Raw genomic sequence first — 22,996 nt, 5'->3', positions numbered from 1 at the left:
TGCATGGACTAGTTTTTCAGCGTCGTTTTGAGACAGGATATTCCTAATTTTAGCAATGTTACGAAGATGAAAAAAGGCTGTTCTTGAGGTTTGTTTTAGATTGGCATTAAAGGATATATCCTGATCAAAAATAACTCCTAAATTTCTGACAGTAGTGCTGGAGGCCAGGACAACACCATCCAGAGTAGCTATATCTTTAGATAATGAAGTTCTGAGGTGTTTAGGTCCCAGCACAATAACTTCAGTTTTGTTAGGGTTTAACATCAGAAAATTATAGGTCATCCAGGATTTTATATCTTTAATGCACGCTTGAAATTTAGCTAGCTGACTGGTTTCGTCTGGTTTGATTGACAAGTATAATTGGGTGTCATCCGCATAACAGTGAAAGTTAATTGAGTGTTTCCTAATAATATTGCCTAGAGGAAGCATATATAAGGAGAATAGAATTGGTCCAAGCACTGAGCCTTGAGGAACCCCATGGCTAACTTTAGCGTGCTTGGAGGATTTATCATTAACATTTACAAATTGAGATCGATCAGAGAAATAGGACTTAAACCAGCCCAGAGCAACTCCTTTAATGCCAACCAAGTGTTCCAATCTCTGTAACAGGATTGAATGGTCAATAGTGTCAAATGCAGCACTAAGATCTAGTAAAACAAGTATGGAGACAAGTCCTTTGTCTGCAGCAGTTAAAAGGTCGTTAGTAATTTTCACCAGTGCCGTCTCTGTGCTATGATGCTTTCTAAATCCTGATTGAAAGTCATCAAATAAACTATTGCTATGTAGAAAATCACATAACTGATTAGCAACCACCTTCTCAAGGATCTTGGAGAGAAAGGGAAGGTTAGATATAGGTCTATAGTTTGCTAAGACATCAGGATCGAGGGTGGGTTTTTTCAGAAGAGGTTTTATCACAGCTACTTTAAATGACTGCGGTACATAACCTGTTAATAAAGACATATTGATCATATCCAGTAATGAAGTGTTTACCACGGGTAACGCTTCTTTGAGTAATCTCGTTGGGATGGGGTCTAAGAGACAGGTAGATGGCTTAGCTGAGGATATCTTTAACATTAATTGTTGAAGGTCTATAGGATAAAAGCAGTCTAAGTATATGTCGGGACTAGTTGTTCTTTCTAGCGGTCCTGCGTTGAAAGGTGAACCATCAGAAGTTGAGGGCAAAAGGTGATGAATTTTATCTCTAATTGTTGTAATTTTATCATTAAAGAAGCTCATGAAGTCATCACTACTCAGAGCTAGAGGAATAGATGGCTCAGTAGAGCTGTGGCTATCTGTCAGCCTGGCTACAGTGCTGAAAAGAAACCTTGGGTTGTTCTTGTTTTCTTCTATTAGTGATGAGTAATAGTCTGATCTGGCCTTTCTTAGGGCCTTCCTATAGGTTTTCAGACTTTCTTGCCAATCCAAACGGGATTCCTCCACTTTGGTGGAACGCCACTTACATTCAAGTTTCATGAGATTTGTTTTAATTTGCGAGTTTGGGAGTTATACCAAGGTGCTAATTTCCTTTGCTTCATCATCTTCTTTTTCAGGGGAGCAACAGAGTCTAAGGTCGTCCGTAGGCAAGTCGTAGCACCGTCAACAAATGTATCAATTTGAGAGGGACTGAGGTTAGCATAGACGACAATCCCCCGTCATCCTCCAGCTCTGCCTCTAACATAGAGGGCGTATTAGTCGGATTCAGGAGTTCCTCAAAGTGCTCCTTCCACCGCCCTATTACCTCCTCAGTTGAGGTCAACAGTGTCCCATCCTTACTGTACACAGCTTGGATGGTTCCCTGCTTCCCCCTCCTGAGGTGGTGAACAGTTTTCCAGAAGCACTTTGGTGCCGACCGAAAGTCCTTCTCCATGTCTTCTCCAAACTTCTCCCACACCCGCTGCTTTGCCTCTTTCACGGCAGAGGCTGCAGCCCTTCGGGCCCTTCGGTACCGTGCAACCGCCTCCGGAGTCCTCTGGGATAACAAATCCCGGAAAGACTCCTTCTTCAGTCGGACGGCTTCCCTGACCACCGGTGTCCACCACGGTGTTCCTGGGTTACCGCCCCTTGACCACTCAGGTTCAATGCCCCCAGCCTCCATAGGGATGCACGAAAAGCTCCGCCGGAGGTGTGAGTTGAAAGTCTGTCGGACAGGGGCCTCCTCCAAACGTTCCCAATTTACCCGCACTACACGTTTGGGCTTACCAGGTCTGTCCAGAGTCTTCCCCCACCCTCTGACCCAACTCACCACCAGATGGTGATCGGTTGACAGCTCTGCCCCTCTCTTCACCCGAGTGTCCAAAACATACGGCCTCAGATCAAATGAAATGATTACAAAATCGATCATTGACCTTCGGCCTAGGGTGCTCTGGTACCAAGTACACTTATGAGCATCCCTATGTTCGAACATGGTGTTCGTTATAGACAATCCATGACTAGCATAGAAGTCCAACAACAAACAACCACTCTGGTTTAGATCAGGGAGGCCGTTCCTCCCAATCACGCCTCTCCAGGTGTCTCCATCATTGCCCACGTGTGCGTTGAAATCCCCCAGCAGAACAATGGAGTCCCCCACTGGCGCCCCATGCAGGACTCCACTCAAGATCTCCAAGAAGGCCGAATACTCCGAACTCCTGTTTGGTGCATATGCACAAACAACCGTCAGAGTTTTCCCCCCTTCAACCCGCAGGCGTAGGGAGGCGACCCTCTCGTCCACCGGGGTAAACTCCAACGTAGCGGCGCTCAGCCGGGGGCTTGTTAGTATCCCCACACCCGCTCGGCGCCTCACACCCTGGGCAACTCCGGAGAAGAAAAGAGTCCAACCCCTATCCAGGAGTACGGTTCCAGAACCGAGACTGTGCGTAGAGTTAAGGCCCACCAAATCTAACCGGTAGCGCTCCACCTCCCGCACTAGTTCCGGCTCCTTCCCCCACAGAGAGGTGACGTTCCACGTCCCCAGAGCCAGCGTCTGCTGCCCGGGTCTGGTCCGTCAAGGCCCCTGACCTTCACTGCCACCCATGTGGCAGCGCACCCGACCCCAGCGGTTCCTCCCACAGGTGGTGGGCCCATGGGCTGGAGAGATGGGAGCCACGTAGCTTGATCGGGCTGTGCCCGGCCGGGCTCCGTGGCAAACCCGGCCACCAGGCGCTCGCCGACGAGCCCACCGTCTGGGCCTGGCTCCAGACGGGGGCCCCGGGCTTCCTCCGGGCAGGGTCACTCCATCTCTACCTCGATCACTCATAGGGTTTTTGAACCATTTTTTGTCTGGCCCCTCACCTGAGACCACTTTGCCTTGGGAGACCCTACCAGGAGCACAAAGCTCCAGACAACACAGCCCTCAGGTTCACAGAGACACACAAACCTCTCCACCACGATAAGGTGATGGTTCACGGAGAGGAAGTGTCTGGAAAGTGCTCAAGCTAATCACCAATTACAAACCTAAAGCCCCCCACTCCAGGAACGGCCGACGCCTAGCCAACGACCTCAACAAGTTCTATGGCTGCTTTGAAAGACAAACGGAAAGTCCTGTAACCGTAACCCTCCCCCACAACACCTACCAACAAAAGGACAGTAATGAAACCATCCCCCATCGCACCTCCCAACAGCCCCAGCTACAGTGCATCATCACCTCCACCTCACCCAACCACAAATGCCCACCTTTAAGGTCCCCCCCTCCACCTCTACCCCCCACTCACCTCAGTGACATCTCTTTCCATCCATGAGAGGGACGTTAAACTCTTCAGGAGACAGAACCCCTGGAAAGCTGCTGGGGTCTCATTTATAAACGTGGCGTACGCACAAAACGGGGCTGAAAACGTGCGTACGGCACTTCCCACGCAAAGGTTGTGATTTATAAAAAACAAACTTGTCGGGAGAATGTGCGGTCCTCCACGCAAACTCTATTTACATACATTTATATTTTGGAGACAAAATAGGAATTGGCGACGCAGATGGTGAGATGGTGAACTGAAGTCAGACTGCAGAAAGTACATGTTGGGAATATTACTCTTAATATGTTTAAGTATTAAAAAATAATGCCTCATGCACATTTCCTCACACCATATGAAGATTAAATCCAGCAGTGTTATTTGCGCTTGTACTGAGTGATAATTGTTCCATAAACACCTCAAACTCAAATCTTAAATAAAAACTCATTCTTAATATTTAATCGGCACTGTCTCGCCGTCACATTGTCCGCTACCGAGCGCAGGAGTAGGAGATGGCCCGACTGCATGGAATACAGGATATCATCAAATACCCTACCATTAGATAACTGCACAACACAGTGTAAATAACTAAATATCTGTCTTTAAAACTGTGCATATATCATCAAATGTCAAAGTCTGGAAATACAGCCGTTAAGCTCTCGCGCAATCGTTACGCTCTATGTCCTTGTTATCGGTCTAAAATGTAATACTGTTTATAACAAACCCTGCGTGAAGAAAAGTGTGTTTGCCTATTACATTTCGATTTCAAATTGTATCTCGGGGTGGGGGATACCACTAGTTGTTGCTGTGATTTTAGCAAGGTGTTAACAATCACAAATTGTTGTAGACTAAACATATAAATACTGCTGTGAACCCGTGCGTAATGCTGCATGATGGCACTGCTGGCCCTGCAGGAGGACAGCAATGGAAGAATCAGGAGAAAAAGAGACTTCAGGGACCATGACGATTCCCTAGCTGTAATAGTAATATAGCTACGCTCTTGTATCTATGTACTGAATTGGGTCCAGCAGAGAGGGCAACGCGTCGGAACCGTCCAAATACAGGTCCTCGTCATTCTGGGTGAAACCGGCTGTTTCCAGAGGGAAATGGCTGACAGCTAAGTGTTTTTTTAAATAAATTATATATTTAATCTTCAATTTCATCACTAAGGCTTGTTTGGATATAATATATAGTTCTGTTAAATCTTATTATATACGTCTGGTATATCGAAGCTGTCCCCGAGTACCGTAAGGCCTGCTGATTTGGAAGATTTTATGAATAGTCTATAGATCCGGTTTCCATACGCTGTGCGACAACAGGCCGAAATTATAATTCAATTGGCAGCAATTCCGAGCGTCTGAGAGTTTTTTTTTGTTTGTTTGTTTTCTCCGCCAGTCGTCATGATTCGGCATGTTTCGGTGTAACGAAGAACAACTGCCAGGGTCATTAACATACTGATCAGCATTCACGAGGTGCTTTACATTGACTATTTATGGTTCAAAATGGGCGTGTACAGGGCGGGTTAAGAGGTTGATCCACGTACGCACACTTGTACTAATGTAATTCTGTGATTTATAAAGGGAACATTGCTTACAGGTGTGCGTACGCACGGTTTTATAAATCTGACTCGGACTGTTGTTAATGTTAATTGTAAAAGCAGAACATTGTGTTGGATGGCCAAACTCTGGCATTATTACTTAATATAAAAGTTACTTTAAAGACCTCAGACTTTCATTGTTTCTGTAAACTTCAGATCATATATAAACTAACAATCCATATTTAGTCATTTTTGATGCCTTAATATCATCTTATACTATGTTTTTTGAACATGCTTGTCATTAATGCATTTTATTTTTCAATGCAAAGTTTAATATATTTCACATCTCAGCTCTTTAGATTGATGCTTTTTCGTTCTATGTAGTGTATAATATAATATATATATATATATAATATATATATGTCTGATAATAATACAAAGTATTTCTTCTTTCAGGCTTTTCAGGTAATTCTTTTCAACTTTCATCTTTGACAGTATTGCAGTTAAGCTTCCAGCTTTTCTAACAATGTATTTTAGCTATTCATTTATTTAGGTAATGCAGTTCAGCTCTAATTCTGACAATTTTCCAGATGTTTAAGCAGTGCAGTGCAATGCATTTGAGCTTTAAGATTTTTCATACAATTTGTTTCATATTTCTGCATTTGTGAGTCTTCTCTACTTATTCTTTATAAGTTAGAAAATATACTCAGAACTCACAATGTTCTACATCTTTTGTCATTATTCAACTTTTAAAGCCAACAGTTTAGTTTAGCATAAGCTTTTAAAAACGTTTTAACTTTTTAATGAAATTCATACTTATTAAAACAATTTCCACTTTTTCAACTATTCTCATTACAGATTTAAGGTATTACTCCAGTTTAGCTTTAGCAATTTAGCTATTCAGCATTCACACACATTTTTTGCTGGAAATGCATTTTTTTGTTATAATAGTTATTATTATTAGAATAGTATTTTAGGTAAACAAGAAGGAATGACCATCAGCAGTTTGCTTCAATATATGTTTTTTTATTTTGTATCTAATAATCTATAGCATCCAGAGGTGTATAAAGTACTAGAGACCCATACTTGAGTAAAAGTACAAGTGCTCTATCAAAAAAGTGACTTGAGTAGAAGGGCTCTTTAAGCACCCCACTTAAGTGGAAGTACTAAAGTATTCAACACGTTTTGTACTTATGTATTGCAAGTAGTTTATTTTAAAATGTACTACTCAAGTACTAAACGTAAAAGAACAAGTATTGTATTATTTAGTTATTAAAGAAAGCAGTCACATTTTGAATATCATATTGTTGGAGTTCAACTTTTTACTTTGTACTTTACTTGGCAGTCACACGCTGTACATTGCTGGATATGAAGGAAGTTTCTGAAATAAACCCCAAAAGGTACATTAATGTCACAGCTGTTATAACTACTATTATATGATATAACAGTGGGTTATTAATCACTTATTAACAAATACTGAACTAAAATGTGTGCTGTAGTGGAAAGTTAGCAAGCTAGCAAAAATACAGATAAACAGCAGCTTCACATCAAAGGGTCAAACGGTTACTGTAACATTCAGTACTCAGTACAGACTGAAACAACTAAGGAATAGATAACTCTGATGCAACAATGGCTAAATAGAAAGAGTACAAACATACATCGTCTCTGACTTATGAATGGGCAACCGTAATGAAAAGAAACACGACGCGATCTCAGGGATGACGTACTCAACGTATGTAATTATTGTACATAACTAACGTAGCCGTAACTACACACACTGTAACCTACACAGTCTCCGTAGCGTGAGGCATTCACAACAGTAACTATGCAGCACATAAAAAATGTATCATAGTAAAAGTATTAAACTCATCGAAAATATGTACTCAAGTAAAAGTAGAGTACAGATACAGCCTTTTAGTACATAAGTACAGTAGTGAAGTAGTTCTACTTCGTTACTATACAGCTCTGATAGCATCACTGGAAAAACTAAACAGAATCAAAGAATAGTGTGACTAATCCTGCCTCTCTACAGCATCATGCGACAGGTTTTCTTCACCATGTCTGCATCATCTCTAAATACAAATGAATGTTCCGTTTCCATTGCTTTCATCTCTATTACTTTCTGAAAACAGTATGTGTGCAGTTTTACAGTGTTTTCACATTTATTTTTTAGCTGTGTATGTAACCTTAGACATCGTACGTGGACACATTGGCATCGTAGCTCTTTTACCTCTTCGCTGTTTTGTTCGAATAAACATTCTTGCATATTCAGGGTTTTCTTTTATTACTAAAACAAAAAAGGCTTTCTGAGCTAGACTGAGTATGCGTTCACTAAGAAGTCTAAAACAAGGAACCTGCTTAGGCTTTCAGCTAAAATTGCAATAAGAAGCACTGTTTGATATGCACCAGACTGAAATCCATTCTGTTTTGAATGTGTGGCTAACCATTTTGCCAGCAGCGTGTTAGCATTTGGACAAAGTGCTGTATGTCCACAGTGTGTGCAGACTGTAGCTACAGTTTTGCCTGAGGCATCTTGGAGGAGCAACATTTAGGGACGTTGTTAGAACAGCTTCTTACACTTACAGATAACAGTAAACCAATGGTGGATTGAGTTGCATGGTCACTACAAAAAAGGCTTTCTGAGCTGGACTGAGTATGTGTTCACTCACAACTCTAAAACAAGAAACCAAACCTGCTTAGGCTTTCAGCTAAAATTGCAATAAGGAGTACTGTTTGATATGCACCAGACTGAAATCCATTCTGTTTTGAATGTGTGGCTAATAGTTTTGCCAGCAGCGTGTTAGCATTTGAAAAGCAAAAAAGGCTTTCTGAGCTAGACTGAGTATGTGTTCACTAACAAGTCTAAAATAATTTCAATCCAATTCAATTTTATTTATAATATCAAATCATAACAAGAGTTACACTTTACAGATAGAGTAGGTCTAGACCACACTCTATAATTTACAAAGCCCCAACAATTCTAATAATTCCCCCAAGAGCAAGCAGTGGCGAGGAAAAACTCCCTATTAGAAAGAAACCTCGGACAGACCCAGGCTCTTGGTAGGCGGTGTCTAACGGTGCCGGTTGGGGATGTGATGGACAATGGCAATAATAGTCACATTAAAGATAATGGAACAGTGACTTCAAATGGTAGTCGTAGTAGTTCAGTTCATATCAGGGCGCTGCAGGGCGTTACAAGATGTAGCGTGGCACAGCAGATCATGGGTGGACATAGCAGGAAGCAGCAGGGTTCAGCAGGAGAGCTTATCAGGGTGTAGCAGGGAGTGCAGCAGGACCACAGCGACAGCTGCAACCAAGATGTTGGTGCCATCGTACTCCAAGGAAATATGCTGGGTAAAAAAACATAAGGACTCCGGGGAGTAAACTCCCAAAAGCTAGGTTAGTAACAAACATTTCTGGGACGGGATGCACACAAATGGAAGGGGAGAGGAGAGAGCAGCTCAGTGTGTCAAAGGAAGGAAGTCCCCCGGCTGTCTAGAACTATAACAGCGTAACTTAGGGCTGGGACACATCAGGCCGATTATCGGCCGTCGGACAGTCTGGTGAGGTCAGTGACTCAAATCTGTTCGGTGTGTCCTGTGCCGTCGTCCGTCTGGGGGGCTGTCGGCGTTCATTTTGGCCGACCTGACATGTTCGGTCGGCGGCAGAGCCGTCGGGACTCACCCGGAAATGACGAGCGGAATGAGGTGACTAGAGTGCTGAGCTGAAATGAAGACAGATTCAGCAACTGCATGGCCTATTTCTCGCTTAAAATGTTTCCAGAAACACGTTTCAGTGAACTATTTTAGTACAATATGAGATCGTATTCTGAACGGCCGCCATGACAGTCCAGGTCTGAATTTCCGGAGAAAACAAACCCATGTGACGCATTCGTCCAATCAGCTGCCGGTTTTCATTTCTTTTGCGACATTACAGATTAGCGCCGCCTGCTGTTATAGAGATGTATTACATCTTGTCTCCTCTCGTCTTTTTGGTCTGTTCTGTGGCAGTTCATTGGACCTCGGGGACGCGACTGATCATATCGACGGGGTTTTCTGTCAACGGTCGGCTGTCGGCTATATGTGTCTACACCATAAGAGAGACAGGTTAAGGAGAGGTGCGTGGTCGGGCTTGAACTCTCCCCAACCGGATCGAGCTGTACTAGCCTGCCTCCCTCTATTTTTATTATATTATTAATCTGACGACTATGAAGAGAAGCAGGTGGCCGGGCTAGGCGGACGCTGCAACTCCTCACTCCTTAACTATTAGCTTTATCAAAGAGGAGAGATTTAAGTTTATTCTTAAATGCGGTGACGGTTCTGTCCCCCAAACCCAGACTGGGAGCTGGTTCCACAGGAGAGGAGCGTGGTAGCTGAAGGCTCTGGCTCCCATTCTACTGTTAGAGACTCTAGGAACCACTAGTAGCTCTGAGCTCTGGGAGCGCAGTGCTTTACTGGGACAATAAGGTACTAAGAGCTCTTCTAGATATGATGGTGCTTGACCATTTAGAGCTTTGTAGGTCAGGAGAAAGATTTTAAATGCAATCCTGGATTTTACAGGAAGCCAATGCAGAGAAGCTAATACAGGTTCTTTTCTTAGTTCTTGTCAGAACACGTGCTGCAAAATTCTGGATCAGCTGGAGAGTTTTAAGGGACTTATTTGAGCAACCTCACAGTAGGGAATTACAATAGTCCAGCCTGGAAGTAACGAATGCAGGGACTAGTTTTTCAGCATCGTTTTGAGACAAGATGTTCCTAATTTTGGCAATGTTACAAAGATGAAAAAAGGCTTTGTTTTAGATGGGCGTTAAAGGATATATCCTGATCAAAAATAACTCCTAGATTTCTGACAGTAATGCTGGAGGCCAGGGCAATACCATCCAGAGTAGCTGTATCTTTAGATAATGAGGTTCGGAGGTGTTTAGGGCCCAGCACAATAACTTCAGTTTTGTAAGAGTTAGACATCAGAAAATTGTAGGTCATCCAGGATTGTATATCTTTAATGCATATAAAATCTTTAATGCAATCTTTAATGAAGTTTAGCTAACTGACTGGTTTCGTCTGGTTTGATTGACAATTATAATTGGGTGTCATCCGCATAACAGTGAAAGTTAATTGAGTGTTTCCTAATAATATTACCAAGAGGAAGCATACCGTGGTGGCTAACCGTTTTGCCAGCAGCGTGTTAGCATTTGGACAAAGTGCTGTATGTCCACAGTGTGTGCAGACTGTAGCTACAGTTTTGCCTGAGGCATCTTGGAGGAGCAACATTTAGGGACATTGTTAGAACAGCTTCTTACACTTACAGATAACAGTAAACCAATGGTGGATTGAGTTACATGGTCATTACAAAAAGGCTTTCTGAGCTAGACTGAGTATGTGTTCACTAAGAAGTCTAAAACAAGGAACCTGCTTAGGCTTTCAGCTAAAATTGCAATAAGAAGCACTGTTTGATATGCACCAGACTGAAATCCATTCTGTTTTGAATGTGTGGCTAACCGTTTTGCCAGCAGCATGTTAGCATTTGGACAAAGTGCTGTATGTCCACAGTGTGTGCAGACTGTAGTTACAGTTTTGCCTGAGGCCTATTGGAGGAGCAACACTTAGGGATATTGTTAGACCAGCTTCTTACACTGACAGATGACAGTAAACCAATGACTCAGAGGTGTGGACGCCTATGTGCTGTTAGGGATATTTACCCAGATGTAATATATAAGTACTAGAGACCCATACTTGAGTAAAAGTACAAGTGCTCTATCAAAAAAGTGACTTGAGTAGAAGTAGAAGTGCTCTTTAAGCACAACACTTAAGTAGAAGTACTAAAGTATTCAAACTTTTTTGTACTTAAGTATTGCAAGTAGTTTATTTTAAAATATAGTAGTAAAAGTACAAGTACTGTGTTATTTAGTTATTAAAGAAAGCAGTCAAAAGTTTGAATATCATATCATTTACGGTATATTATGTCAAATGTTTAGCCTAAGGCTGTAGCCAAAGGAATTAACAAATATTAAATATATTAAAAATAAAAAAATATTAACAAATACTGAAATAAAATGTACAATTATTACACTGTGCAAATAAAATGAACATCCTCTCCAGCACAGTAACGATTAAAGCCCCCAAAAAATGTATCACACACTAGCTAGTAACGTGTGATGTAGCTACAGGAAAGTTAGCAAGCTAGCAAGATACAGATAAACTAGCAGCTTCACATCACAGGGTCAAACGGTTAACATTCAGTACTCATTGCAGACTGAAACAATTAAGGAATAGCTTAATCTGCTGCAACAATAGCTAAATAGAAAGAGTACAAACTTACATTGTCTCTGACTTCTGAACGGGCAACCGTAATGAAAAGAAACACGACACGATCTCTGGGATTTCTTACGTAATTAATGTAATTAAAGTAACTAACGTACACACTGTAACCTACACAGTCTCCGTAGCGTGAGGAATTCACAACAGTGGATTTTAACTATAGATGCATATATATGTACATATTATTTTAATCTTTGAGCAAGTAAAGGTGGGGCTAATTAAACTTTTTGTAACTACTTAGGGCTGCTCGATTATGGAAAAAATAATAATCACAATTATTTTGGTCAATATTGAAATCACGATTATTTAACACGATTACTCATTAACTGATATACTCATAACATTTGGATATAATGGATAGTGTCCAGGGTATAATTTGTTAGTGTCCTTTATCTCACAGAAAGAGTCTTTGGATCAGAATAAAATCTGTTTTACTACTGTAAGTCGGTTCAGCTTTACAGATATCACACATAACGTTACACAGCTAATGAACAGTTCCACAGACATAACACAATGTGCATCTCACATCACATGTTCACTCACTTATGACCACTACTACTGTCATTACTAAACATTGGGCCAAAATATCAACAATAATGTCGCCTTCAGTGGGCTTATTTGCTAGCTAACCTTAGGAAAAATCCAGCACATAGACGGTACCTTAGAGTAACGTTACGTGAAACAGGTGATTTAACGTCCCTGCTCATTTACATACAGTTTAACAACAACACTAAATGCTGAGGGAACATTACTATGTTTTTGTTAGTATGTTGGTTTTGAGCAGTATGCCTATGCACCCCCACTAAGCTGGAAAAGTTTAAACAGTAAGTGAATACAGCGTGTCGGGGGAATACAACTACGGCGGGGGGCAAAGGCAGAGGGACCGCAGGTTTAGCTAGCGTTAGCTGTTCACAGACAACGGAGTTGGTTTTGCCTTTTTTTGCTCACCAAACGCTGCTGCCATCTTTACTCGCGCTGAGTTTTCAAATCCCAGTGGATGATATGCACACGACTTGCCTCCCTGACTGGCTCGCTTTGGGAGGGGTGGATGTGCGCATGCGGATGTGCGCATGCGCGTCATTCAGAACACAAGACCACATTTTAACCCCTTGACGCCTGAATTTATTCACAATTATATAAACAAAATATTATGTGTGTTTCTGGCTCCAAGCTGATGCTAAATTAAGTTGAGATTGTTAATTTGTCTATAGCATATGGAATAGATATAAATTTAGGTATGATGCAAATTAGCGACAACAGGCATTATGGTAAAATTCTTTACAAAATGGTAAAATTAATAAAACACATAGTAGATTTCATTCATGTCACAAAGTTGTTAGAACTTCTAAACTGTAAATGACAAATACATGTATCTTGACAACGGCAAGAAAGAAAACAGTCTCCTACTCCCTAACATTGACAGTAGTTTCTTTAGGGTTAGGGGTAGGGTTAGGTTTAGGGGTAGGATTAGGTGGGTTAGGGGTAGGGTTAGGGTTAATTTCGCTTACGTGAACCGGATGTATCTCCCACTCCGACAGGTCTTACGAGAAACCAGTGCATGCAAAAGGTTCCTAGGTATGTATCGCATGTAAACAAACCGGCATTGGGGGGAATACACACGCTATCTCGCCTGCAGTCAGAATGAAAGGGGTTTGATGCAAATTAGCAACAGTCGGCGTTAAGGGGCTAAGTGTTCTTGCAAAACAGAACATGGCAAAATAATTGTTTTTTCTCGATTATCCTATTTTGGTGATCGTTGGGAGCCAAAATCGAAATCGAAATTGAAATTCAATTAATTGCACAGCCCTATACTGGGTAGCTTCATATTAAATAGTTATAGTTAATTAGTTGATTATATTTTGATAGTTAAGGTGAGGGTTAGGAGCCAGGAAAAGCATTATGTTGGTCAGGTCCTTACAAGTACAGTTAAGTAAGTAAATAAGTAAAATCATGAGGTGGAAGTGAAATGCCACTTATATCTTTATTACTGATTTTAAAAAACGGAATTATTTTACTGCTGCACCCTTTGATACAAGTAAATAACAAGTAATACAATTAATTAAACTTAATTAATTACAAAATAGCTTATATTAAAATAATCCAGGTAAATTCAAGTACTTAAAAAATTAAATAATAAGAAATAAAAACTAAATAAGCACAAGTAACACAAATGTCCAAACCTTTCTACTTGTTTACCAGGCTCTGCAGGCAGAACTAGAACAGGGTAATGTAGCTGCTGTTTCACACTTTTACTAAGGTAAACATGCTTTCAATATGAGGCCAGGGGTGGTCCTCCTCATCTGGGTCTGCATTGCTGATGGTTGATTCTGACATTTTTGTTTTGCTACAACTGTAAGGTAGCTAACCCGTTCCGCCGTTGAGATCAGTATGAGTATGGTCACGTGACGAGACTGCACAACTACGTTTGGTTGGTGAAACACAGTCACGTGGTAGAACCTTTAGCAGAAGTGTCTCTCTCTTTCAAAATAAAACATTAAAACGAGGCGCACGTGGGGGTGATGAAAACAATGATGTGTAGAATACCAAAGAGGTAAAAAGAAAAGTAACAAGTTCATTGTAGCCTAATGTAGCGGAGTAAGAGTGCAGTTTCTTCTTCACAAATCTACTCAAGTAAAAGTAAAAAATATAGTAATTTAAAACTACTCCTAGAAGTATACTTTATACTATTATTATACTAGGACGGTTGAGGATTTTAAAATGAATGCGCTGTTGATATCTTCTGTAACAGACGCAGTGGTGGAATCGCATCTCAATTCTCCGGCGGCAGCCATCTGTTGTAAACAAATTCAACCCAAGCGCTCTTTGGTGACGTGGTTGATTCTGTTACTGTTGATCATCTGTCCGACAATTTGATTGGTCCGAACAGATCTTGTTCAAGCATAATTGCTCCTCAACGGATCAAGTCCAGACCGTACTTCCCAACCTCGAATGTTGTGGGCGGGGCTAAGTTCGGCTGGCATCCAGGCTAGCATTTTCCCCCAGCCACCTCCAGTCCTCACTCAGATAACATGAGACACACACACATCATCCTCTTTGCAGGAGAACATTAATTTTACAGAGGGCCTTTTGAAATATACTAATCATGATTTTTCATGCACTTTTTGAATATATGGACTTTACTGGTTGTCTGTTGTTGAGCTTTGTAGTGTTACTCCTGACAGATGTAGTCAGAAACTGGAGGCCACACAGCTTTCCACCTGGACCTTGGGCTGTGCCTTTTCTTGGAAATGTCTTCACAGGAGTTGATTTCAAAACATTGGAAAAGGTGAGGTAACCCGTACCGCTTTATTTTAGATTACTTAGGCCGGTTACACACTGCCTGCGTGGTGTGTGTGTGTGTCGCATTTCTGTTGCGTGTCAGCTGCGTGGCGGCTGCATGGATTGTTCTTAGATTTAAACAGAATAAACACCTAGTGTGTATTTTGGATGTTGTTTTAGTCCAAGAGAAGACATGCTTCAGAAGCTAAATAGCCCAAAAGCTAAAAATTGAAAAATTCTGGTTTTGCCTGGGGTGTCTCCCCTTAACACACACACACACAAACTGCATCAACACAGGAACAGTGGGCACACGATTAAATTAACAGTATTATATATGCACGCAAGTCCAACCTTTTGCAGTGGTTGCAGAGGGCTGTTAAAGTTATAGTTATTTTCCATGAAGTGTTGTTGAAATTGTCTACTCTTTTTAAGCATTTCACCTGAAAGAAAAAAAACGCCTTAATTTCAATTCAATATATAATTCATATATAGAAGGAATACAAAAGTCTTTGTGAAACATTCACTCTTATTTGTTTTGAAATGCAGCTTTCTCAGGAGTACGGTCCAGTGTTCAGCCTGAGGAAAGGCAGTGAAAGGATGGTGTTTGTTTCAGGATACAAGATGGTCAAAGAGGCTCTTGTTAACCAGCTAGACAGCTTTCCTGATAGACCCATTGTCCCTCTCTTCCATGTTGTCTGCAAGGGGCTTGGTGAGTATACGTAACAAATGAGTGAGAAATAGAAGCCATAGAAATAGAAAGAGAGTAGAATGGACATTCCCATTCAAATCATGATAGCTTGAGGGTCATGATATATTTTTACATGTATGTATATTGCAAAAGAGTTGTCACTGTATGTTTTGCAGACAACCAAAAGAAGCAGTGTAGTACAAAGGATGGAGAGCCAGAGTAAATTACTTTAAAGTGCCCATATTATAAAAAAAACACTTTTTCTGGGATTTGGGGTGTTCTTTTGTGTCTCTGGTGCTTCCACACACATACAAACTTTGAAAAAAATCCATCCATGCTGTTTTGAGTGAGATACGGTTTCTGAATGTGTCCTGCCTTCAGTCTCCTAGTGAGCTGTTCAAAATCAAATGTCCCAAATGAGCTGGCTAACCACAACCGTTAGCTCGTAGCGTTAGCGTTAGCATGCTAACGCTAGCATGCTACGTCGTTCTCAATAGCAAAGCACTGCTACAACACACACAAGTTCACCATAATCTACAAAAGAACTACTTACATGTGCACCCTCATTTAGAAGTCTCCCAGCTAATCCTGCCTTGTAACTGACCAAAGTTGGAGTTTTACTGTCTCTAGAGTTAGCTAGCTGACATGCTCTACATCTGAGCTACTGCCAAGGGGGTAAGCTTCGCTTCAGAACGCGAACCTCCGATGGTGCCATTTTGTTGCTACAAAGCGATCACCTCTTGTTAGCATTACACTGACCGCCATTTTTTTTTACATCACTTGACTGCGAATAACTTTACATCTGAAGCGTTTAAAGACTCTATTTGTCCATTGTTTATTTATAAAGAAACACGACAATGTATAAAAGGCTCCATTACCTTGTACCTCACGTTATAGCTCCGTAGCAGACGTTTTTGTAAAAATAAGCTAACGATTGTGTCATAACCAAGTGGCCTACTGTCGCACAGTAGAGGAATTACCGTACAGTACAGGAGAAGCTTGCAGGCAGTTTCGACTTACATTAGCTGTTTAGGTTTAATTACTAATGTTAACTAGCATGTTAGTGATCAATAATTAGCCTGTGCTTATGTTATCTCCTTACATATACCTACACTCTCCGTCTCTGTAAGATTGGAAATGATGGAGATTTCTCTGGTCACAGCTACCAGAAGACTTACAACTTTCAGACACGTTGCTCACGTCACATTTACGTTGTCTCTGTCAGTTTGAGGCTGCGCAGTAAAGCAAGTGATCACCGGAAAAGTGCTTCTAATAGCCTTCACTGGTCTCTGTCCAGAGCAACGGGGTCTATTGGTCCATTGTATATATGTCAATGGCTACTGCGCATGTGCGAGTGCAATCAAAGATAGTACAGAAGAAGAAGATGAAAGAGGTCTCACTCTGTAGCTAAAACAGAAACCAGGTGAAAAGAAGATCTGCAGCAGTGAGAGAGAGCTGCAGTACAACAAAAATATGGTGTTTTTTGAAAATTAAACCATGTAAACCTATTCTGGTACAACCTTAAAATACAGTTATGAAAATGAGCATAATATGGGCGCTTTAACTAGTGTATTATTAAAGCATGGCTAAAGATTGGCTAGCCAGCTGTCCACTAGTTAGCTATAGCTAGCTAAACAGCAACCGACAGCAATGGGGTCCCTCCGCCTCCCCGCCACTCCAGAGAAGGACAAGCTATCTAGCTAATTTGTCTCGGAAGTTGACACTCACTCTTCTCCTGGCAAAGTAGTCTGCAACACACTTCACGGCCCCACTGACGTGTGTTGTCAACTAACAACTTACAACCAGGGCCGGTTCTACGCCCAACAATCAGAAACAATTTAACAAGAACAGAGAGCAACAATAATATAAAATATTAAGAATAATATCTATCTATATATTGCAGGAATGTCTGTCTGTCTGTCTGTCTGTCTGTCTGTGTGTGTGTGTGTGTGTGTGTGTGTGTGTGTGTGTGTGTGTGTGTGTGTGTGTGTGGATGTGTGTATGTGTGTTAAGCGCATATCTCTTGAACCGTTAGTCCGATGGATTTCAAACTTGACAGGTGTCTTGCTACGGGCACGAGTAAGTGCAGTGCCAAGTTTGACGTTGTTTGGATAAGAAACGCAAAATATATAATTAAATATATAGGTAAAAGAAGCAGACATTGGCTTTTGCCGCACTAGCCGCTGGCCACTCCCCCTCTCACACTGCATGCAAACACTGACTGAGGACCTATTTGTGTCGTGACTCACTCTACACCGTCTCTCTCTCTCAAATTCAAAGAGGCTTTATTAGCATGACCTACATGACATACAGTATTGTTAAAGCACATAAACAGGGAAACATGTTACACGTCTCTCTCTCTCTCTCTCTCTCTCTCTCTCTCTGCGCGCACGCCACACACACACACACACACACACACACACACACAGGTTCTGGTGGTTGATGATCGCAGGAATGTGCTGTCAGGTGGGTAGCGCACTGCCATGAGTCCATGAGGCTAATGTCTGATAACTCCACATTTTCATTGTGATATTTTATGATTACATTCTGAAACTGCAATGTTCTCTGTCAGGTAAATCTGTGAGTTAGTAGTAGGCCTACCACGTCAGGTTTGGACCCCTCATACGACACGAGACAACACCATCTCTCTCTCTCTCTCTCTCTCTCTCTCTCTCTCTCTCTCTCTCTCTCTCTCTTTCTCTCTCTGCGCATACACACACACACACACAAAACAGTCCAGTTCTGGTGGTTGATGAACGCAGATATGTGCTGTTCAGCGCTCATACGACATAAGACAACACCGTCTCTCTCTCTCTCTCTCTCTAGCTAAGAACAGAAAACTCAAACTAAAACTAAAACTAAAACCTGACATTTCTGGCCTTCCTTGATGCAAAATCATCAATGATGTCATTGTATGAAATCTGCTCCCCTATTGAGTTATTGATATTGATGACGGCAAGGCCAGTGATCCTTGGGACATGGTGACCTCAGGTATGACTTGATCAACTTTAGTTTGGAAAAGCTCTCTTGTCTCAGCTTGTAGCCTCGTGAGATCGTCCTGATCTCGCGAGCTCCAGTTTTCCACTCGCAGATCAGTCTGGCATCTTGAGATAGAGAAAATTTGGAGCCGTTAGCCAAATGACCGGGCCAATCAGCGTTGGTTTTGAGATGGGTAAGGTGGTGATAGACAGATGGCGGACTCAGGTTACTCTGCTTGAGCCACAGTGACTGACAGGGACGGACTGGGACCAAAAATCGCACTTGGCATTTTGGCCCAGACCGGCCCACCACATAAGATCACAAAAACCACCCGTCCTTTGCTTTCCCCTGAATATGTATAGCAACTCCTACTCCTTAAAACTAATGCCATGTAATGAGTAAGCAATAATCAGTGAGAGTTGACTATATTAAATATTAAATACTTAAAAAAAGTGCCATTTATTAATACAATAAAACGGTATACTCCTCATGAATCATAAAACAAGCAACTAATGCAATCATTAAGTAAAGCATGCCTACGTCTTTTATTGTAGTGTTACCATCAACAGTTTGTCCACCACTCAGTTTTTGGCTCAGTTTTATCAAGGGGCAAAGTGTTTTAAGGGGAGTTCTGCTTACCGCAGGTTCTACTCTTACTCCCTCATCTCTGTCCCTCTCCTCCTGAGTCTCGTCCTCACTGCCACTGCTGCCGACACCAACAACAACCACCACTATCATCAGCCGCAGGAGCTGAGGAAGGTTCTGCTACTGTCGAAAACATGTCTTTTCGCTTTTTTCTTTTATTTGAGCCGCTTGGGTAACTTTGTTTCATTTTCGCGTTTAGACCCATTGACATAAAAAAAAGGTTTAGACTCGTCTTTCTCCGTCTCTGTGTACTTCTCAGTTCTCCTGTCACCGTGTGTTTATCTTTCCCGCCCGCACCGTTACGGACTAGTCCATTTCATTGTGAAAGTAGGGGGTGCAAGCAGGGTGCCTGCAGCTGCAAGGGGGCCGCAGATTTGCCAATTCCCCACACAGTTTTTTTTTTGTAAGTTCTCGTTCCGCCCCCCATGTGACATGAAAAAATGCCGCCCCGGGCAACTGCCCAGTTCGCCCGTGCCAAAAACCGCCACTGCTTACAACAATTGGCATTTTCTTTTTTACTCATCTTCGGACCACGACAAACAGTTCAATGTCCGTTTTATTAATTTTTTTTTCTATGTTGAGAGCATGGTACAGAAAATGTCTTTTGCTGTTTGTTTTTTTATTTGACCTTGTTTTAACCAGGTAGGCCATTGAGAACAGGTTCTCATTTATAACGGCGACCTGGCCAAGAGAAGAAGACAACATATAAAGTTTCACAATCAACATAGTGCAAGAGAACAAAAAACAATGTTATTATCAATGTATGTGCTCAGAAATGATCAACTTTTAACACTGCGTGTTTGCTTTGTTAAGAATTTTATATTACATTCCCACAGGTTTACTTTTGAGCAATGGTTACCTGTGGAAGAAGCAGAGGAAGTTTGCCATAACTCATCTGCGTTACTTTGGAGAGGGCCAGAGGTCACTGGAAAAATACATTCAAGAGGAAAACAACTTCCTCTGTGAAGCCTTTAAAGAGGAACAAGGCAAGTAGAGATTCATCTGTTATTTCACTTGACTGATTTTACATCCTAATGTGATATCATTACTTGAATTGAATTTAACTTACGGTATTTCCAGGAAGACCATTCAACCCCCACTACATCATAACAAATGGAGTGAGTAACATCATCTCGTCTGTGCTCTTCGGACATCGCTTTGAATACAGTGATCAAAGCTTTCGGAAGTTTCTAGAGTTGGACAACGAGATCTTTGTGCTCTCTGGCTCTGCTCAAACTCTGGTAATTCCTGATCTTACTCAACTACCATGATCATACAACAAACTGTGCTGTTGGTCTATAGCTGATCTGAGTTTGTCCTATTGACAGCTGTATGATGCCTTCCCGGTCTTAATGAAGTACCTGCCTGGACCTCACCAGACTGTACATGCCAACTATAAGGAGATCATGATTTTCCTGAAAAAGGAAGTAGAGAAGCACCTGGAGGAGTGGAACCCTGATGACCCTCGTGATTATATTGATGCATACCTGTCAGAAATGAAGAAGGTAAGATATTTCCACATTGTTAGTAAAGCTCACCGGAATCCTGGCAAAGGATAGCTTTACAATTGTTCACATTTGTCTTGGAACAATCGGCAGGTTCCCATATATGAACAAGTTTTTGGCATTGCTGCATAAAATATGGACGCAGTATTCTCCGTGACGTCACCCGGCTGAATGAAGCCTACAATCTACACTCGCCTCCTGTTATGGCAGCTAACCTGTCATTCAAAGTAGAATGCCCTTTATTATGCAGAACTTTAAGCCTGAATTTATATTAAATGGTTAAAACAAATTCACCCTGTACAGTAAAAATACTAAAAAAATAAATTAAAATAACTTGGTTTTTGCTTGCTGTAATCTTTCCTTATGTTTATACAAGCCATGGACAGATCTTTTTCTAATGCTATTCCTATGTAAGTGATGGAGGATGAAATGCACAATCCACAGCATGTATGATGTCATTGATAGAAAAAAGAGGATCCCCATGCTGGCTTCAACATTGAATCCATGCTCGTAGGCATCCTCGAAATGCTGGAGGCTGGTACAGATACTTCTTCCACCACTTTACGCTGGGCCCTCGTATACATGATGCACTACCCAGAAATACAGGGTTAGTAATTTATTAATCACAATGGGCACATTAATATTCTCATAAAGATTATAGATGGTTGTGTGCTATTTCAAGTGTACAATGTCTAATGAATCTGCTTCCTAACTCAGAAAAAGTCCAGGCAGAGATAGACAGAGTAATCGGACAGTCTCGTCAGCCCACCACGGCCGACAGACCCAACTTGCCTTACACTGACGCCGTCATCCATGAGATTCAAAGGATTGGAACTAGTGTTCCTCTGGGGTTCCCCAAAACGGGCAGTAAAGATGCTACACTTGGAGGATACTTAATACCCAAAGTAAGGACTATTTACCAGACTCACCCAGCTTTGACAAGCTGTAATTTGTAAATGATTTATACACAGCTGATATCAACCCCTTATGCCTATTTTTCCAGGGCACAGCTGTATTTACAATCCTTGCATCTGTGCTGTTTGATAAGAATGAGTGGGCGACCCCAGATATCTTCAATCCGGAGCATTTCTTGGATTCAGAGGGCCGGTTCCGCAAAAGAGATGCCTTCTTACCGTTTTCAGCAGGTTTGCTCAATACTCCTCCTCTTTCAGTGATACAATTTAGCTGACAGGAATTGCTGCCACCAACATACAGTAATTCATGAGAGTATAGATGTAGACTAATAACCTAAAGCTGCTGTCAACCGTTTCCCCACAGGTAAACGTGTGTGTTTAGGGGAGCACGTGGCCAGAATGGAGCTGTTTCTTTTTTTTACATCTCTCTTTCAACGCTTCACCATCTCTCCTGTTCCTGGAGAAATGCCCAGCTTGGAAGGTGTAATGGGCTTGACCCATTCCCCAAAGGAGTTCAGGGTGCTAGCTATGCCTCGCTGATTTCCTCCCACCTTTTGTGATCCCAGCATTACAGTAGCACAAAGCATCAAATACCTCTTAGACAACAATATCCAAGATTACATATCTGACTCGCAACTGAGAAGTATTTTGCATAAAATATAAACACTTGCCACCAAAAAAAATTTATATAAAAAATAAAGAAGAGATTCGCAGTCATCCAGGTCAGAGGTTAAACAAACCAAAAAAACATCTACAGTTCTACAATATACTTATATTGTAGTAGCAGTACTGATACAATATTGATCTATCACTGGCCTGACAAGCTTTTATTTAGTGGACTCAGATAACTTGATGACATGGTCATTAAAGCCTCCAAACACCCACACAGGTGATTCCAGTTATTCTGGCTGATTAGACCTCTGCTCAGTTTGAAGGTGGGCTGGAGCTTTAATAAGAATTAATAAGGTCATTAGGAATGATAAGGCTGTCATTTGTCCTGTCCATGGGCGTCAGTTTGGTTTGAAATGTGCTGGGGACAGAGACACTGTGACGGCCCTATCCACCGCCAGCATTTAAAGTGGGGTAATGGGTTTGATTTTTACAAATAACCACAAACACATTTTCTTTCACAAATTATGCTAACATTTCCAATCTGAATGCACACATTTTGGTTAATACTAGTATTCATTTGATTGGAATTGTTAGTGATTTATACCTGTCTTTGGTTTCTCCACATGCTGCTGCTGCTGAGCCATCTGCCAAAGGGAGAGCTAGAGTTTGAAACTGTCCTTAATACTCCACCACAGGAAGTGGAAAGAACCAACTATTGGCAGTGGGCAGAGGGACTCTGAACTACAAAATACTTAACAACACAGCAGCATGTGGATAATTTGTTTGGGTTAGATTAATATTGGGTTTTGGGTAGTGTTT

At 41.6% G+C, this 22,996-nt stretch overlaps 1 protein-coding gene across 1 annotated transcript; it reads left to right on the top strand.

Annotated features, from left to right (window-relative positions):
• Window positions 1–14,658: 14,658 nt before the first annotated feature.
• Window positions 14,659–22,105, top strand: LOC114560944 (cytochrome P450 2J2). Its single transcript, XM_028586572.1, has 9 exons — window positions 14,659–14,841; window positions 15,381–15,543; window positions 19,983–20,136; window positions 20,231–20,387; window positions 20,475–20,651; window positions 21,117–21,258; window positions 21,369–21,556; window positions 21,655–21,796; window positions 21,930–22,105. The coding sequence occupies exons 1-9, from the start codon at window positions 14,659–14,661 to the stop codon at window positions 22,103–22,105; spliced, it is 1,482 nt and encodes a 493-aa protein (XP_028442373.1).
• The last annotated feature ends 891 nt before the right edge of the window (window positions 22,106–22,996 follow it).

Source organism: Perca flavescens, chromosome 9, assembly GCF_004354835.1.
Source record: "Perca flavescens isolate YP-PL-M2 chromosome 9, PFLA_1.0, whole genome shotgun sequence".
Taxonomy (NCBI): Eukaryota; Metazoa; Chordata; class Actinopteri; order Perciformes; family Percidae; genus Perca; species Perca flavescens.
This window is presented reverse-complemented; position numbering and strand designations above follow the sequence as displayed.